The following is an 18326-nucleotide window of genomic DNA, read 5'->3' as shown; positions in this document are numbered from 1 at the left end:
GAATCCTACGCAGGACACATATTTGTCCTCCCTTTTGGAGTTGCACACTCCTATGTTGTCGCTGCTATTTTACCTCAAGATCTGATAAAATAACATTAAAAAGGTACAGTTTTTTGGTAATCTCCGCTCTCCAACTAAAGCCCCTATCAGACTTATATCCTGGTAAATTCCTGTGTACGGTGACGTAGGATTTGCCTGCATTATTGCTTTCACACATGGAGAGATATCCCGGGAATAACGCGGGTTGGACACTTTCACAGACTTGTCCCGTGTTGCTGACTTGGCGCTCTCTGTGCGAGGTGGGCGGCTGGCGCGATTTCATAACTGGACATTAAGTCATTTTTAAAGTCAAGAACATCCACCATGACCTCCGATCAACCCCTCATCCCAGCATCTCAGCCGACTGGCATCCGCCCTCACGCCCATTTTCCTCCTTCCAGCTCCCCTGCCCCTCCAAGATCTCTGAACTCATCCGGAAGTCCAAATCATCCACCTGCCAACTTGACCCCATACCCATCTTTCACCTCTGGAATTGTCCCCACTTCTTTTAAAACTGCTGCCGTCACTCCAATTCTCAAGAAACCTGGTGGCAACTGCCATCAACTTTCCTCCCATATCCAACCTTCCTTTCATCTCTAAAATCATTGAAAGAACTGTTGCCTCTCAACTCTATTCTTACCTATCCCACAATAACCTCTATGAACAGTTCCAGTCTGGTTTTCGTCCACTACACAGCACTTGTCAAAATCACCAACGAACGACCTCCTCATGGCAGCTGACTTTGGATTTCTCATCATCCTCATCCTCCTGCACCTATCTTCAGCTTTTGAAACCATTAGACACACCACGCTCCTCCAACTATCCACCACTGGAATCATCCACACCCCGTTGAACTGGTTCTCATCCTACCTTTCTGGATGCTCTCATGATATACAACTCAAGTCCCTCAAATCTATTCCCTCACCCGTTACCTCTGGTGTGCCTCAGGGCTCTGTCCTCGGGCCCCTACTCTTCATCATCTACCTCCTTCCCACTGGCAATATTTTCCGTAAATTCAACATCAACTTTCACTGTTCCACCGATGACACCCAGCTCTACCTCACTTCGAACTCAACAGCAGTAAATCCGAGTTGCCAAATACCATAGCCATCCATCCCCTAACCATCGACAACTCCACTGTTTCACCCTCCCCCAAGTCAAGAGCCTAGTGTCATCTTGGACGGTACACTTTCTTTCCATTGACATATCAATAATATTACCCAGATTACCTACTTCCCCCTATGCACCATCAACTGCCTCTGCCCCTTCCTCACCCCCCATTCTGCTGCCATCCAGGTTCGTAGTCTTGTCACTTCCCGCCTGGATTACTCTCTCCTCTTTGGCCTCCCTCAAAAGACACTCTACAAACTCCAACAGGTCCAGAATTCAGCCGCTCGCATCATAACCCATACCCCATTTATCCACCACATCACTCCAGTCTTCCACCGGCTCCATTGGCTCACGGTCCATTTTCGCATCCAGTTAAAAATTCTCCTCATATTCAAGGTCATCCACAACCTTGCCCCGTCATATCTGTCTGACCTCCTCCATGCTACAACTCCCTCCCGTGCCCTTAGATCCTCCACCTCCATACACCTGTCGGTCCCCCACCACAGCTCACCTCAGCACCATGGGAAGCAGAGCATTAAGCCGCTCGGCTCCTCGGCTTTGAAATTCACTACCACCTGACCTCAGGAATACCGACTCACTCCTCCTTTTTTAATCCAAACTCAAAACTCACCTGTTCAGACTCGCCTATCCATAATAATCCTTAGTTTCTTTAGTTTTCTGCTAATTATTTTTATCTATTAGTATTTTTATTTTATTTTTTCATTTCTTTAGTATTTTAAATTTGCCTTAAACGTTCTATACCTAATTATTTGACCATTTTCAGTCTTTAATTTGTTTGTTTTTATAAAGGATTGTACAGCGACCTTGAGTCCCAGAAAGGCGCCTTCAAATAAAATGTTTCATCATCATTTTTGGTCGGCATCGGCAACAAAATAAACCACACATTTCCAAAGATGGACAATGGAATCTCTTCTTCGGCTTAACGATCCATTAGCATTTTCATTTTGTTGTGTTTCCAGTTTAATTTTGTTTACCGCTTTTCGTTTTACTGTGAACAAAGAGGATATGACGATCGGCCCGCCACGATTTTACGTTATCAGCCTTTGTGCTGTGACCCGGGAATTTAACACCTGCTTTCACACATACCGCTTCCCGGGAAAGTCCCGGACATTGTACTAAGACGCCACTTCGGTAAATGTCCGCATCATCTCTGTGTCAGTACACCCGGGAAATTGCTCGCACATAATGGTTACACGTTTAAATCCCGGGATTCAAACGGAGTTTAGGTGTGTGCGTGAAAGGGGATTTGATTCAAACACTTGCTGTCAGCTAGGTAGCCGAGCAGTGAGACCTACGAAAGTTACGAAAATTGCCAATACTGAGCGAATCCACATGGTGAATTATTGAAATTTGATTTTGCAGTCTTGACACAGTACACTTGCGATATAACCCAAATGATATTTTGTCCCAAAAATACTTCACAGACATACTATTTACTGTCATTTGCTGTAAAACAACAGTTAAAATGTCTGATGATGTGCTTCTCACTTTATTATTTTAACTAGAAAAACATTTTTTTCCCTTCTTTTTTGAGTGAGACCCAAAGAGCGTTCCAGAAAACGGACCTGGTCCGAGTCCAGCGTGACACGCAGGCCCAGCTTGGCCATGCCGTCCTCCTTGAGCAGCTTGAGGTGCGGACACAGCGCCATGCAGAAGGCCCGCGCGACGTTTTCCGTCAGGCGGCTGTGGTCGGCCGGGTCGCCAAAGCCGTTGGGCTGGTCGTCACTTTGAAGGAAAAACACCTACAAGGCAGGAGGAGACATTTTTTTTAATACAATGAGCAAAACCTTTTTAGCAGATATCTTCCATTTGCGGTGTACCTCCGTCCAGCGGATCACTTTGCCGTTAGCTTTGAACTCAGAGCCGTGGAAGATTTTCACACTACCAATAGATTCCATGGATTTACCGTCAATTGGACTGATGACGCTGAAATGCCAGAGTTTCAGTATCAATGTCAAAAAAAAAAAAAAAAAGTTATTCAGTGTTTGTGCTTGCAAGTGAACATTAACCATGTCCCTTAGTTGACTGACACCACAAATTTAGTTTTTTCATGTTACGCTATCGTTTGCTTCAAAGTCACTATGTATTTATGCCTGGACGACTTCAGCCCTCATTGTAAATGCTTATATATAAAAAATGTTGTTTTCATATTTAAATTTCTATTTCATATTATTTAGCCATACAAATGATGCCTTTCATGATCATTTAGGGGTAACATAGGGGGGTCGTGGGAAGTGTTGGAATTCAATGATTTCTTATGGTGAAAATACATTTGTGCTATGACCAGTTACGAGCTTGGTCGTGGAACGGATTGTGCTCATCATGATGGTCCGCTATATGAATATAATTTGAAATATCATTATACCTCTGGATTATTTTGTTGCTTGTTGACAGTTATAGACATACAACCCATGTCAACTACCGATAGATCCAATTTGGATGGGTTGGATGTCTATCGCCGTCAATGGGAGCCAATTAGTTCATACTTAATAAAAATAAATACTGTCAAAAGTTGGCCCACCTTTTGATTTTTCTGAAAAAAAGTTTGGACACATCTGCTCTATTGAGTGCTGTGTCAGTCGTCTTTAAAGAAAATGAAAGTTTTCTCACCCCTTGTTGAAGTCGTGGTCGTCGTCCGTCCACTGGATGTTGACCGTCTCCAGGTTCCCTTCCTGTTCGGCTTTCCCGCACGTGATGGTAAAGTCCTTCATGTCCCGCAGCGCTTGCCGTAGAGCGTCCATGGTCTCGGCCGTGATCTGGATCATCACGCCGTCTGAGATGGGACGCATCGACTCAATGTGATGACTTCAATTTTACAAGCAAATAGGAAGAAATGCTGTGTTTATATACCAACAACAACTACAGTACCTTCCACAATGCTGGTTTTGGCCAAGAAGCCCGACGAAGCCTTGAGCGCACCGCTGAACACGAAGAAACAAGCCCCCGTAACTGGAAAGTAAGCGGACGGAACGAGTGAGCGCCAGCGTTCAAGTCAGTACCGGTGTTGTATTTTCTTTTTGAATCCTTCTTTATACTGTATATAAATATATATTCCTTTTTTAAGTAAAGTAACTTATAGTACCATATCTTCCGCACTATAAGGCGCACCTAAAAGCCCTCAATTTTCTCAAAAATGCACCTTATACATATATGAATCAATATTGGTTAATCATGGCATGACATTCCCTTCAGTGCAGCGCCATCTAGTGGATGCATAACACAACCCCAACCGTTACTGCTGCGCCACAAAAGTGCGGAAAATACAGTTGTTACCTTCACAATTAGTATAATACTTTTTTAGAGAGGTAATTTTTTACTTTTCATAAGTAACTTGAATAACACTGAGAATAAAGGGTAAAAAGGTAACGACTCTAGTGTAGCCCAAAGTAGTGGAATAAGTAGTGTTTCTTTTTCAAAAGTCTACTCAAATAAAAGTAAAAAGTATGGCACGGTAAAACTACTCTTGAAGTACATTTTTCACAAAAGTGACTAAGTAAATGTATTGGAGCAGTGATGTTTCTGGCAGCCCTTTTAATTTTCATCTTAGTCTTCTGGACGAAATACCTACAGTATTAGTCTTTGTTGTATTTTAGTGATTTCAAAATATAATGGTACCACGACATAAGAATGCATCGACATACGATCCTTTCGACATCCGACATAAAATTTGACTCTTCATTTGTCTCAACATATGATGACATGCTCGAAATAACATGATTTATGACAGCGTCCCAATTTCATTTTTTTCCTGCTAGATGGACGGACTTGTGAGAGAAATTAACATGAGTCCCAACAAGGTTAGTGCAGGTGGTATAAAAAGGTCAAATGTGACTCTTACCATTAAAATTAAGGAGGAAATGATAGAAAAATACAGTGGTACCTCTACATACGAAGTTAATCCGTTCCAGGACCTTGTTTGTAAGTCGAAATGGTCGTATGTCGAGCAGGATTTTCCCATAGGAATACATTATAATTCCATTAATTCGTTCCACAGCCCAAAAACCTGCACTAAAGCCTTAAAAAATACTGCTGGTACTATTACAAATGGCAATTACATATAGCAAAACAAATAAATAATAAATAAAAATCGGATTAATAATATAATAATAATAATAATTCCTGTAATAGTGTAACGAAACGGGTTCTAATAAGGCGGACGTTTTTTTCTGGACCTGAAGGCACCGCGGGGCTGACGTGACAAAGAGGGAGGGGAGTGGGTGAGAGTTTACTTTCGCTTTCAATGCTTTCTTGAGAACATCGTCAATTGCGGCAGACAGCAGGCGTTTTGTGTTGAATAAGTTGTGAAAGAAATGATGAAAACGTGGCGAAGCTGGCGATTTCTCTGGAGATGTTACCACAATAAGAATTGTCAGCTTAACTTATAAAGACTGGCGAACGATGGTCGGAGGAGGACCGTGGAGATGTATTGTTGAGCCATTTCACCCCACGCTCATATTTTTCTGTCATTTGCATCTTCATTTAGACGGTAAGCGTCAACTTTTTCCTTGTTTCACCACCTGTACCAACCTTTTCTGAAACCTGTGTTGATTTGTCACACAAGAAAATCCGTGGTGCTGCCATTGTCGTCGTATTTCGAGCATGTCGTCGGATGTAGAAACAAATGGCGAGTCAAATTTTTTGTCGGATGTCGAAAAGTTCGTGTGTCGAAGCGATCGTATGTAGAGGTACCACTGTATGAGTGTGCCGTGCGCGAGTGAACTAGCTAGAACAGTGTTTTTCAACCAGTGTGCCGCAAGAAATTATCCAATATCGCTTTTTTAAAATATATAATTAATTACATTATTAGGGTGGCCCCTGGCTGTATTTTGAAGGACACCCAGCCCTGTTAACAGCACGCAGACGTCGTCGAGCGAGTTATTGCTCGTGTTGCGTTCAAGAACTGTTCAGATTTTTAGCTATCAGCCACTATGCTGTCCACGACAATGTGTTGGAATAAAACGCAGGGGGAGGATAGACGGTCGTCACATATGGATAAAATCGAATATATACTTTCGTGTACATCGACACTTGACAAGTCAAATTAAATGATGTGCAGTAAACATGCTGGGGTCCACATTGTCGAGGACAGCAAGGTGGCTGATGGCTGTAATTCCAAGAAGTTCTTGAATGCAAGACGAGCAATTACCTCGCTCGCCCGCAAGCAACCAAGAACCTTCCTTGTGCTGTACTCGGAAGTTGTGGTGGCAGTCATGGATAAGTTTTTAAAAAGGTCAACTTTGAAATTCAAACTGAGCCCTGGACAAGATTCTGACTCAGATGAAGGTTCTAATATGAGCTGTGGTGTAAAAAAAAAAAAGAGAAAAAAAAAGCGAAGACGGGGAGCTCAAAGGCAAGGCAATACAGTGAAAGCGATGTTTCGTTTGGGATGTACTTTCACCGGAGATGAGCCGAAACCTACTCCATTATGTTTCACCCTCCATCAAATATCACACTGAGTAAGGTTAAATATTGAGAGATTATATTATAATTAGGGCAGTCAAACGATTAAAGTTTTTAATCGAGTTAATCACAGCTTAAAAATTAATTAATCAGAATTAATCACAATTCAAACGATCTCTAAAATATGCCATATTTTTCTGTAAATTATTGTTGGAATGGAAAGATAAGAAACAAGACGGATATATACATTCAACATAGTGTACATACGTACTGTATTTGTTTATTATAACAATAAATCCACAAGGTAACATTAACATCATTAACATTCTTTCTGTTAAAGGGATCCATGGACAGAAAGACTTGTAGTTCTTAAAAGATAAATGTGAGTACCAGTTATAGTAATTTTATATTAAAATCTCTCTTAATGTTTTCATTTTAATAAAATTTGTAAAATTTTCAATCAAAAAATAAACTGATAGCTTGCCATTATTGACGTCGCTGAGCGGGACGTCACATGGGCTCCCTGCCGTTCTTCCACAGTGTCTTTAACTACGTAAGATACTGATTGAAATACAACACAAGATGTCAATGGCGAGTTTTAAATTAATTAGAGATCTAGCCAAGGCAAAGTCTGAGTAAGTTTTATGTGTATTTTGCATAGCTATTTTGATTGGGAATGCCAGTTCTCTTTGCATTGAGCGCTTTTCTTTTTGTGAACATTATTTCTTTGAGCGATAGGAATATTATTTTTGTTGTGCTTTCACTAAATGATACTGTAGCGACTTTACTGTTCCTCCCAAATGCATGTTGGGAAGTTGGGCAACCATGACTGTCAGTGATGGCTGCAAATGGTATATGTTCTGCGTTGTGTTGAATAAAGCGTGTTAATAAAAAGATATTCGCCTGTCATTCTTCCCCACGTCGCTCACCACAATAGTTATGTTTGTTGTGAAAGAGTTCCCAAAGCTTATGCCAATAAACGGCGTGGTCTAATGAGTGCCTGTGTCCACTCGCATTGCTCTGCATCTCAATGAGCAAAAAACGGCGACGCGTCATTCCGTGCATACGTTAAATGCGTCAAATATTTTAACGAGATTAATTTAAAAAATTAATTACCGCCCGTTAACGCGATAAATTTGACAGCACTAATTATAATTAAATATACTGTACAGAAGGTCATTTTGGAACAATTTTAGTTTGTGGTGTGATGCGAGATTTTTTCCAATGTAAAAACGTGCCGTGACTCAGAAAAGGTTGAAAAACACTGGGCTAGATAACACGCTCCCCCAAACACACACACATGCCGTCTCCTCAGACTCCCCTGCACCAGAAAGTTAAGGTGGCAGTAATAACGCTTTCTGTATTTCTTATTTTTTGAATAATTCATTCGTTTTGCATGTGTCTTATTTAATGCATTTGTTAAATTAAACAGAACACGGCTCACCGTATCCACATGCACCCGCCGTCTCGTCCGACCTCCGTTTGCCAGTTTCTATAAGTTAAGGTGACAATAAAAATGCTTTTAAACATTTACATTCATTATTATTATTATTCCAATTTGTATTTATAATTCATTTGTTTTGCTAGGTGTATTTGCTATTTGTAATTATACATGCAGTATTTATTAAGGATTTAGCGTAGGTTTTTGGGCTGCGGAACGAATTATTTCAATTATAATGTATTCTTATGAGAAACTCCGCTCGACATATGACCATTTCGACTTACAAACCAGGTCCTGGAACAAATTTAATTTGTATGTAGAGCAGAGGTTGCGCTAGACTTTTTCGTTGTCTGTCATTTTGACTGACAGGGTCATAAAAATCCGGTCATAATCTATTTTTACCCGTCACTTAAATTTTTAAAATGATGATAATGACATTGTGGTGACCCTTTGCTTGGCATAATTCACCTTCCGTACTTGTCTGTCCATTTGGCCGAGCGCGTTAGCGGCTACGACACAGTCACGTGACAGAGACACTTAAGAGCCGCACGCGTTCCGGCTTGAATAGAGAGTTCACAGAGAGCAGCAGAGCTACAGCGGCTGACACAGCAATTCGAGCTAACAAGACTCTTAACATTGCATACCGCTTCAAGATATTCAATAGTATTTAGTTTTCATTCATTTTAAATTAATATTCTGTCCGAACAAGCTCAACAGAGAATCCACACCGTGCCATCACACATCAAGTAGATGAATATGTAACTTTTTCTCCGCAGTGAAAAAAACAGCTGACTGTGGCCACAGTGGGTAGGTAGCCTACCATATGTAGCATATGGAACAATGAAATTAACAGTTCACCTGCTGTGGCCTGAACGTAGTTTCACACCTTCCTCCTGGTGTGCATGGACTTGAATTGCGTGCCCGCTTGTGCAGTCCCTGTTTTTTCACCTCTTTTATCAACACCATCATCGTTTTGGGGCTTTTTGAAGAAACTTCGGACACTCAGTTGCTTTGACATTTTTCAGAGTAAGGCCAACAACGTCATGCATCAAGAGAGACAATAGCTAATTATTATGCCCACTTGCCACCCTGTGGTCTGGGGTGTGAATTGCAACCTGTCAAAATGACGGATGGATTTCAGTTTTTTCCGTCACCGTTTTAAAAAATCGGTCAACGACGGAAAATATTCGGTTAACGCGACCCCTGATGTAGAGGTACCACTCTATGTCAGTCTTTACCGATGAATATTCAAAATGTTTTTGTTTGTAAAAAGTCAAAGGTTTTAGCCCCGCTAAAATAAAGGACAATTTTGAATGAACAATGACAAACGAGCACTTACTGTAACGTTTACAAGGACAACACCAAATTGGTGAGGGTTTTGCAATGGTTTGATTTGCAACCGGAAGCATGAAGACCTACTCCTCTAAGTCGTAGCTGATGATGATACAAAACGAGGACGACAAAAAGAGGATGCTCGTTCCACTAAAGTTAATGCTTATGCTAAGCTAACACGATGAGTTACATTTAGTGTGTGATGATCACTCAGCACAGACCTTTAAAGGCTAAAGCAACATTGCATATTCTCTCTTGCCAAGATCAGAAACCAAATCTTACCATGCGTTTCAAAACAAGCAAGCCTGGAGCGCTGCCTGAGTTGAAAAACATCATTGTTTATACCAGTGTTGTTTTCGTCAACGATGACGATAACTAGAGGTGGGAATCTTTGGGCACCTCACGATTACGATTCAGAGGCTACGATTTGATAATAAATCGATTATTGATCCACAACCCCCTACCTACTCCCCCATGCTATTATCTGCTTTTAATGTTTTGTACATTAGTTACAAAAATAGTACAAAAATCCTCTCAGGCTTAAATAAACTACTATTTCAGAATCAAGTTAACAAAATATATGAGCTTAGACTCAAGTCCCCATTCTATATCAGCAGCTTTAAACTACATTCAATTAATTTAATGTTGTGAATCAACCATTAAAGTTGTTAAAATTGCTCCCGTCATTGTATCTGTCTACTTTTCTGTCTTCTGTCTACTTTTGACATGTGAAAGTTTTCAAAACTGTTTCATCATTTAAAGATAGATTCAAGTCAAGTTTTTGCCGATTTAGGAGTATTTTAGATAAAAAGTTAATTAGGTTCGCTCAGAAGGTTCGCTACAACAGAGCCTTCCTGAAAAGTCTACTGCTTTAAGATGGCGGCTGTTTACTAACACCGGCGAGTGTCATTTCACATCTAGTTCTCTATAGATGTGCTAACGCTGCCGAGTCTGTCATTTTGCATCTAGTTCTATATACATGTGATATCTACCGTAGCATTATGTGGGCAAAGTTTGTAGCAACTGGGCATTGTTTGTGGCGGCTGTCTACGGTTTTTTATCTAGCGGCATGAGCTGTGGATGTTTACTCTCCATCCGCTTCTCATTGCGTCCTGACGACCGCGCTGACTGTGTTGTAGTTCCGCTTTACTTAGCATATTTAAATAATCGGAATATGGATGTTTGTGAGTCGTTCTGGAATCTTCAGTGGCCGAATCGCGAAAAATCTAAGAATTGGAAATTTCGCACACCTTTAATGATAACGAATATACTGTATATCATCAACGAACAATTTTTTCATGACGATGACAAGCTAAAAGCGTGTCTTGGGAGACTAATACATAACAAGACCAATATGAAAATTCGCCATAGTTTCAGTCATAAGTTCACAATGTGTGACATTTTCTTATTGTATGTGTAGTTAGCACACATCATAGCAGTGTTTGGTCATGTCACTTAGCACACATCATAGCAGTGTTTGGTCGTGTCACTCATGTGACTTGCTGGGCCTCTAACCACCCCACACTCTTGCTTACTCACAGTGTCCTCTTCAGGCTCCAGATTTCCCTATTGTGAAACACATGTCAGGTGCTGCTTGGTAAGTTTTGTTTTCTTATCTTGGCTAGATATACCATGTTGCTTTAGGCTTTAAAAGTCTGTGCTGAGTAATCCCCACACAATAAACGTAACTTATAGAGTTAGCTTAGCAGAAGCATTAACTTTAGTGGAGCGACCATCCTCTTCTTGGCGTTAGCGTTAGCATTTAGCCTGGTGAGGGTCGTTTTAAAACTCTTGGAAAATGTTTTATATACAGTTTGTGTGTATTATAATCACTAAGATGGTGATGTCCTTGTAGACTCTACAATTGTGTGCTCGTCTGTCAAAGTTCATTCGAAATTGTTGAAATCTTTTATTTATTTATTTATGGACTAAAACTTGTGAAGTTTATGGGTTAAAAAATTTCCAGTAATTGTCGACTAAAACTAGATGAAATTTGTCTTAGTTTTCGTTGATTAAAACTAGACCAAGACGAACACATTTTGAAATGACTAAAATATGACTTAGACTAATAAGTATTTTTGTCCAAAAGACTAAGACAAAAATTAAAAGGGCTGCCAAAAACAACACTGGTTTATACGCCTTTGGTACTGAATGATTTAACCACCATGTTCAATCAAAATGTTACACACTGCGAACATATGATGAAAACTATGGCGCATTTTCGTCTCGTCTCATCAGATGAAAACTGGCATTCGTCTAGTTATGTTATAGTCTCCCAAAAAACAATTTTAGGTCGTTATTGTCTCATCATGAAATAATTGTTCGTGGACAAAATATTTTCGTTATCGCCATCTTGAAAAAAAAATACAACAATGGTCAGCGCGGGATCGAGTGTTTGTGTTGGTCTTACCTTTGCGCGGCTGGTGATGGATGCTGATGGCCTGCGTCTGGTAGTTGCCGTCGTCATTCTGCACGCACACCAAGTGCGAGTCGGCGCACTCGTTGAAGCACGCGCCCATGGCCAACACGTGCTCGTTGGACTTGTTCATGGCTTTCATCAGCTGCAATGACACCCACATACACATAAGCTTAACTGCGGGAGAACATCAAAAGGCATCGAGGCAACAGAGCGCAGACGAGAGAAAGCGGATTTTAGCAGCCAACGGCCGGCTCATTTTTTAATCCCGTCAAATTATCGGAATTCTCCTAGGCAGACCTAAATTTGTTCATGTGAGGGGTTTTTGTCGGGAGGCAGCGAGGAGTCATGTGACCATTTACTGTATGTCAACCCTGGCCCAAGGTTTCCCTTGTGAAACATCGGAAATTACCTTAATATTTAAACAGACCCTGACATATCTAAAATTGAAGTTATTAAAATTGTTATGAATATTTATTAATAAGTTATTAAAATTGAAATTAACCTGACTTTATTTTACAGTCCCTAATTTTTAAAATTACATTTTAACACAATACTAAATGTGATTGCAATACACAGTGTTAGTAATATTGTGAAACACAACCAAATCATGAGGAATTGACCTGTTATAAACAGGAAGTGACCCCAAAATGCCCCAACATCAACAGGAGGTGACCCCAAAATCAACAAACCGAAATGACCCCAAATCAAAATGAAGCAATCTACAGGAATTGACAACAAAATGCTCCCAATATCAATAGAAAGTGAAATTATGTCAACGGGAAGTGACCCAAAAATAATGTATTGATTTACTAATCTTCACAGCAAAGCTACCATCACAATTTCTCTAGAAATTTTCTAAAAATAAAACTGAACCAAAACCTGAAATGAACTTTAAAATAAAGTTTAATTGGATTTTTTTATGTATCTACGAAATTTAATATTCACTGTACACAACAAAAAAATTGTTCCAAAAAAAAAGTTCCGTTGCAGTTGAGTTTGGAAACATAGTTGATGTGTGGAGTGTTGTGTTTTACATGCGGTCCCTAAACACACCACGTGACCGATTGAAGAGAGAGAAAGAGCGGGAGGAGTGGACGGAGTTCCGGGAGCGCAAAGGCTGTTGTTCTGTTACCATCGGCTATGGCTTATTGTTTAGTTTACAATGTTATAACTAAAGATGTGCCGATCGATCGGGTTCTATCACGCTATTTTCAAAGTATCGGAATCGGCAAAAAAATATCGGACATGCCTTTTTTTAATATATATATATTTTTTAATTAAATCGTTTTCTAATTGTATTTAACGTTACAGAAAAAATGTCTTACACTCATCCAGAGTCTTTAGTTTTGGCTTAAAGTAGGGCTTTCAAATTTATCGCGTTAACGGCGGTAATTAAATGTAAAAAAAAAAATTAAATCACGTTTAACGCAATTAACGCATGCACTGCACGACCCACTCACGCATTGTCGCTTTCAATCTATAAAGGTGCCGTTTTACCCGTATATAGAGCTAAAAGGCAGCGTAAAATGAGTAGAGTGAATTTTGGCAGTCTTTGGAGCCTTTTTTAATTGGCTTAAGCCTTACAATCCCTCTCTCAACAATTAGAAACATCGTGAGAAGCAAAGTGGGGAAGAAAGGTAATAATTGATCTTTTTCTTAACACCCTATGTTACTTCCCAACGCATAGAAGATATATCAATTGGTGCCACTACGCACAGTCATGGTTGCACTTCCCATCATGCATTTGGGCAGAGCAGTTAAATGGCTACAGTATCACTTACTGAAAGCTCAACAAATACACTAGATGGCAATATTTAGTCACAATATACAAAGTCACATTTATTCTTTAAGTATTACAAGTCTTTCTATCCATGGATCCCTCTCACAGAAAGAATGTTAATAATGTAAATGCTATCTTGAGGATTTATTGTCATAATAAACAATGTATACAGTGGGGAGAACAAGTATTTGATACACTGCCAATGGGTTTTCCCATTGGCAGTGTATCAACTACTTGTATATACGTCCGAGTTTTATTCATTTTTTTCTTAATGCATTGCCAAAATGTATATGATCGGGAAAAATTATCGGGAATGATTGGAATTGAATCGGGAGCAAAAAAAAAAAGCAATCGGCTCTGGAAATATCGGGATCTGCAGATACTCAAACTAAAACGATCGGGATAGGATCGGGAGCAAAAAAACATAATTGGAATAACCCTAGTTGTAACTTATTATAACTTGTTATAAATGTTTTAACTTACATGTTTTCTCAGGTGATTTTTTACTGTACAATGTATCTGTTAAAAAGATGAACAATCCTGTCTGAATTTACAGGTATGCGTATGTGTGACAGTAATAAGTTTTCCATTCTGTTAAAAAAGAACAGGAACAATACAAAATTCCATGCTGGACAAAAAAATACAATAAATAAATATAAAAAATATAAAAATACAATTTAAGGAAGGGGAGAAGAAAAAATCATAGTACAGCTAACATCATCTGATGTAAAATCTATGGAGCAGTGGTCCCCAACCTTTTTCGCACCACGGACCGGTGTAATGTGGGCCTTTTTTCACAGACCAGCAATGTGTGGCAGGATACTACTGTAAATATAAAAGAACACGACGTGGCTAAAAACAAACTTTAAATGCAGGGAAAATGTAACTCACCATACGTTGAATCAACATTTTTTTTCAACAGCGGCCTCTCCTAAAACCCGATGCCAAATATCCTTGGTTGAAGGCATAATGAGTTCTTCTCCAATCGTGAAATGTTTCTTGGCTTTAGCAATACGGTTCACCACGAGGTATGATGCTCCCAGTGCATTCGCTTTTGTTGCTTCGTTAGCTAGCTTTTAGCCACATATTATGCAGAATGTAGTTGGTCAGGGTCCCCCCAGGATTGATAAATCTAAATTCAAGACTTCAAAGACCTTTTTTAATGCCATTTCAACTGAAAATTAATACTTTTCTCGCACCCATTATTTAGATAATATTGAATCATATTAAAAAAATAAAGCACTGAACATCAAATTTAACCTCAATTACTAAGTGTGTTTGACAAAAGAATGCACATTTATTGAAGATACAATTAAAACACATTTAAATATAAGGTCTTTCAGAATTTTTTTCCCAGGATAAAATGGATTTTACACTATTTTTGTAAAGCAACTTCAGAAATTACATTTGCAATACAAATAGGTTTCCCTTTTAAGAGGACCTAGTCAAGGTGGTAGGTAGGTGATTGTCAAGTTGGCCAACTTAACTGGAAAGTGCTTGCAATTGGCAGTGAACATTTAAAAAACAGCCACTAAATGGCAGTAGTTTACCATTAATTACCACAAAATAAAAAAGCTACACATGACAATTTCCCTTGGTAATTGTTTTTTTCTAATCACATTACAAGAAGTATACAAAACACATGTTAATCCTTTGTTAGCTATTGAAGACATTTCTTTTAATCAGATAGAGAAAATCCATACTCTTATTTAATCAAGAAAAACATTTAAATATACCAGGTGTTTTACTAACACCTACATTATAATTTGCCTATTACCATGCGATGTTATTCAGATCAACATTACCCCGCACTCGTTCCGATAATAGAAAGTGTCAACCGTGTTGTGTATCTGAGAGTGATGGTGAATCTACGACTCCAGTTTATCCATCCTAAGGTTAGTGCACTTGCCAATACCCAATTGAACATGGCTAACTCTTGAGTTAGAACTGCGAAATTCACATTCTTTCGAAAGGCAAACCGTGCAGAAATACATTATTGCATCTAACACATTTTAATTGGAGAAATTGGCAACTTAACTTTGAAATGTTAAGCAGGTCCACTGCCTTCACATGACCCATAAACTGCGACCCAAAGTATCTGGATGTGACTTGGTCGCCGATCCACTACCTCACATGCTGGTCCAACTGTTTGGACTTCGTTGTCTTATTGAGGCTTTCGTCGAACATAACAACTAAGGCATCTGAGCAATTCCTTGCGTTAGCACACAGTACTGTGCAGGGCCGGAGTGGGACTCATTTTCAGCCCTGGAGTTTCGTGCCACAGACCGGCCCTCTTTATGTCATGACCTACCTTATTAAAATATTGTAATAATAATCGTGCTGTCAAGCGATTAATTTTTAAAAATCGTTACTAATCGCATGCTGTCAATATTAGACTTGCGATTTTTAAAAATGCATAAATTATATATTTCAATTTTTAAATACATCTATTAGAACAGGTGTTCATCAAATTTAAGCCTAATTAGAAACAAGAAAAGAGTTTTCCTTTACACTTGTAAAGATGAATCAAATATGCATTTTCCCCAAATAACTTGCTAAAAGGGAGACACGGAGGAAGAGCATGTCTACTGACAGTTCTGAGATCAAGGGCTCAAGCGCAGGTTCTGTGTGAAGTTACCATTTTTTGGGGGGGCACTAACTATAGACCCTACTCACGTGACGTCACAGCCACGCCCCCGCGCCATGATGTCCGGATACTCGTCATAGAAATGCATTAGCGCTTCGTAAATTCCTCCTATTATTGCACGTTTTACTGCTCGTCAACATTAATACTCAAAATGGTGAAGTCGTGTGTGGAGGTCGGTTACAAAAACAGAGAAGATAGACGGAGAGACTTGAATTTTTACCGTATTCCGAGAGACCCGAAGAGGAGGCCGCGATTGACTGCTGCAATTCGACTAGAAAACTGGGCTCCAAACGACTACCACAGATTATGTAGTAGTCATTTTATATCTGGTAAGATGCATTTAATATACATTTAGAGGGTTTTGGGCTGACAACCACAATTAAGATCATTGCTAGGCTGATCGCCGACAACATACACGTATGTATGTAGTGAGTGCTATCGCTAAACCATATAAACATTAAAAGCCCTAGCTCCATTGACAAATGACATGAAATACATTAGACTTGACAGTGGATTTTAGCAAGAACAAAAGATTTTGAATTGAAAATTTCGTAACTCACCTTCCGAGCACAAGATTCCTGCCGAATTTTCGTGTACGAGGACGTGTTTCACCCAACCAGCAACGTAGCATTTCTAAGCCTCCAAGCTCTTAAAGTTTTTCAAACTTTCGTGAGAATAGGCTGATTTTGTGTGGACAAGATAGTTGTAAATATCAGGATATCAGATGTCAGGCGAAGCCAGCGGGTCGAAAAACATCGATTTAGGCATCAAATACGGATCTGGCGAATGGATAAACCGAAGCTTTTCCACGTAACGCCTTTTATGCAACGGATCCAATGAGTTTACAGCGTCAGATAACACCGGGGCTTCCATGAATTGCTCTATAACTTGCTCGACTAATTGAAAACAATGAGAATAGGTCTGAAAAAGAGGTACAGTATGGCGGCCGGAAACAGCGACACGCCCATTTTGTGACGTAGGTGAGTAGGGTCTATAATTTTATCTGATATTAGACTAACTTAACTTTTTAAAGAATGAGGAACCGTTTGCAGGTGTTTTGAATTACACATGTGGCAAGTGTGTACAAAACTGAAGCTTTTCATCATATTCATTTTTTTTTGGGGGGGGGGGGGTTGTGGTACATGCAAATTGACATACTCAATTTTGTTGGTTTAATCTACCAAAATAAAACAACTTTTACTTGATATTCAAAATTTTGGGGGCGTACTGTATATAGTTTAAATAAATTAAAAAAAAGAATGTAATATATCATTACTGATGAGTGTTTTCATATTATTCATGACATACATACAATTACTGCAATAAATTAAATGTGAAAGATTGAATGATTGAATGAAAGAATAATTGAACTCACCAAAACGGCTGTCTCCCAATGCACTTATACAGTTCAGACACCTGTGTATTTCAGGGTAGTTCACGGCACACTCATCAGTCCACCTCAGAGTGCAATGTTTTGGGTTAAAAAGCCCAACTTATGTTTTGCCTGAGACCGTGGATTTCACCCCAATCCTCCGTCTTTGTGCTCAAAAATAGTGCCTGGAGCCTCCATGGTGGAAGTTTTAGTGGTGCTCTCATTAAAATTATTTCATTCTGCATGTTCATTTATGGTTTATCGCTGTACTTTTATCCAAACATGCTCAAAAACGACGATAATGGGTCGCGCCAACAGCCAGACGGGTTCACGCTCGTCATGCTGCTTCAACGGGCCCCATTTCGGCCATTAAAACCCAAAATTAAGTTTTTCCGGAATCAAGTCAACAGGATGATATCATGATACTCTTTCCCAGAGGTAGAGCTGGCGGCATTGGAGAACGGGAACTTGTTGCGGGGTATCGAATTTCAAACGACGGAATGCTAGAAGGGCCATAATTTATCGCGCAAAGCGGGTTTGCGTGATGCCGTTAGTAAATAGTTTAACTGAAAGTTTCGTTAAAAATGTGTATTACGACCGGCCCAAACGTCAGGCCGGCCCACCGGGAACTGCCCCGGTTCTCCCGATTGGCCACTCCGGGCCTGGTACTGTGCGATTGCCTGTTGTTGTGATGTTGATGCTAATGATGCTAACGGCGCCACGCACGAGGTGCAGTGCATCCTAAAAATTCTACGCGTCATCTTC

The 18326-nt window shown here is 39.7% G+C and overlaps 1 protein-coding gene across 4 annotated transcripts in view; it reads right to left on the bottom strand.

Moving 5' to 3' along the window:
* LOC130929750 (zinc finger FYVE domain-containing protein 9-like) overlaps window positions 1-18326 on the bottom strand; it is a 74437-nt gene that overhangs the window by 2559 nt on the left and 53552 nt on the right. For 2 of the 4 annotated variants that reach the window (XM_057857204.1, XM_057857203.1), the window contains exons 14-19: window positions 11754-11904; window positions 8015-8062; window positions 4039-4119; window positions 3781-3943; window positions 2991-3096; window positions 2736-2912 (exon numbers count right to left, since the gene is read on the bottom strand). In XM_057857204.1, coding sequence (XP_057713187.1) covers window positions 2736-2912; window positions 2991-3096; window positions 3781-3943; window positions 4039-4119; window positions 8015-8062; window positions 11754-11904 — 726 coding nt within the window. The remainder of the gene's footprint in view (window positions 1-2735; window positions 2913-2990; window positions 3097-3780; window positions 3944-4038; window positions 4120-8014; window positions 8063-11753; window positions 11905-18326) is intronic. The other 2 variants (XM_057857206.1, XM_057857205.1) reach the window with 1 other exon arrangement.

Source organism: Corythoichthys intestinalis, chromosome 14 (genome assembly GCF_030265065.1).
Source record: "Corythoichthys intestinalis isolate RoL2023-P3 chromosome 14, ASM3026506v1, whole genome shotgun sequence".
Lineage (NCBI taxonomy): Eukaryota > Metazoa > Chordata > Actinopteri > Syngnathiformes > Syngnathidae > Corythoichthys > Corythoichthys intestinalis.
This window is presented reverse-complemented; position numbering and strand designations above follow the sequence as displayed.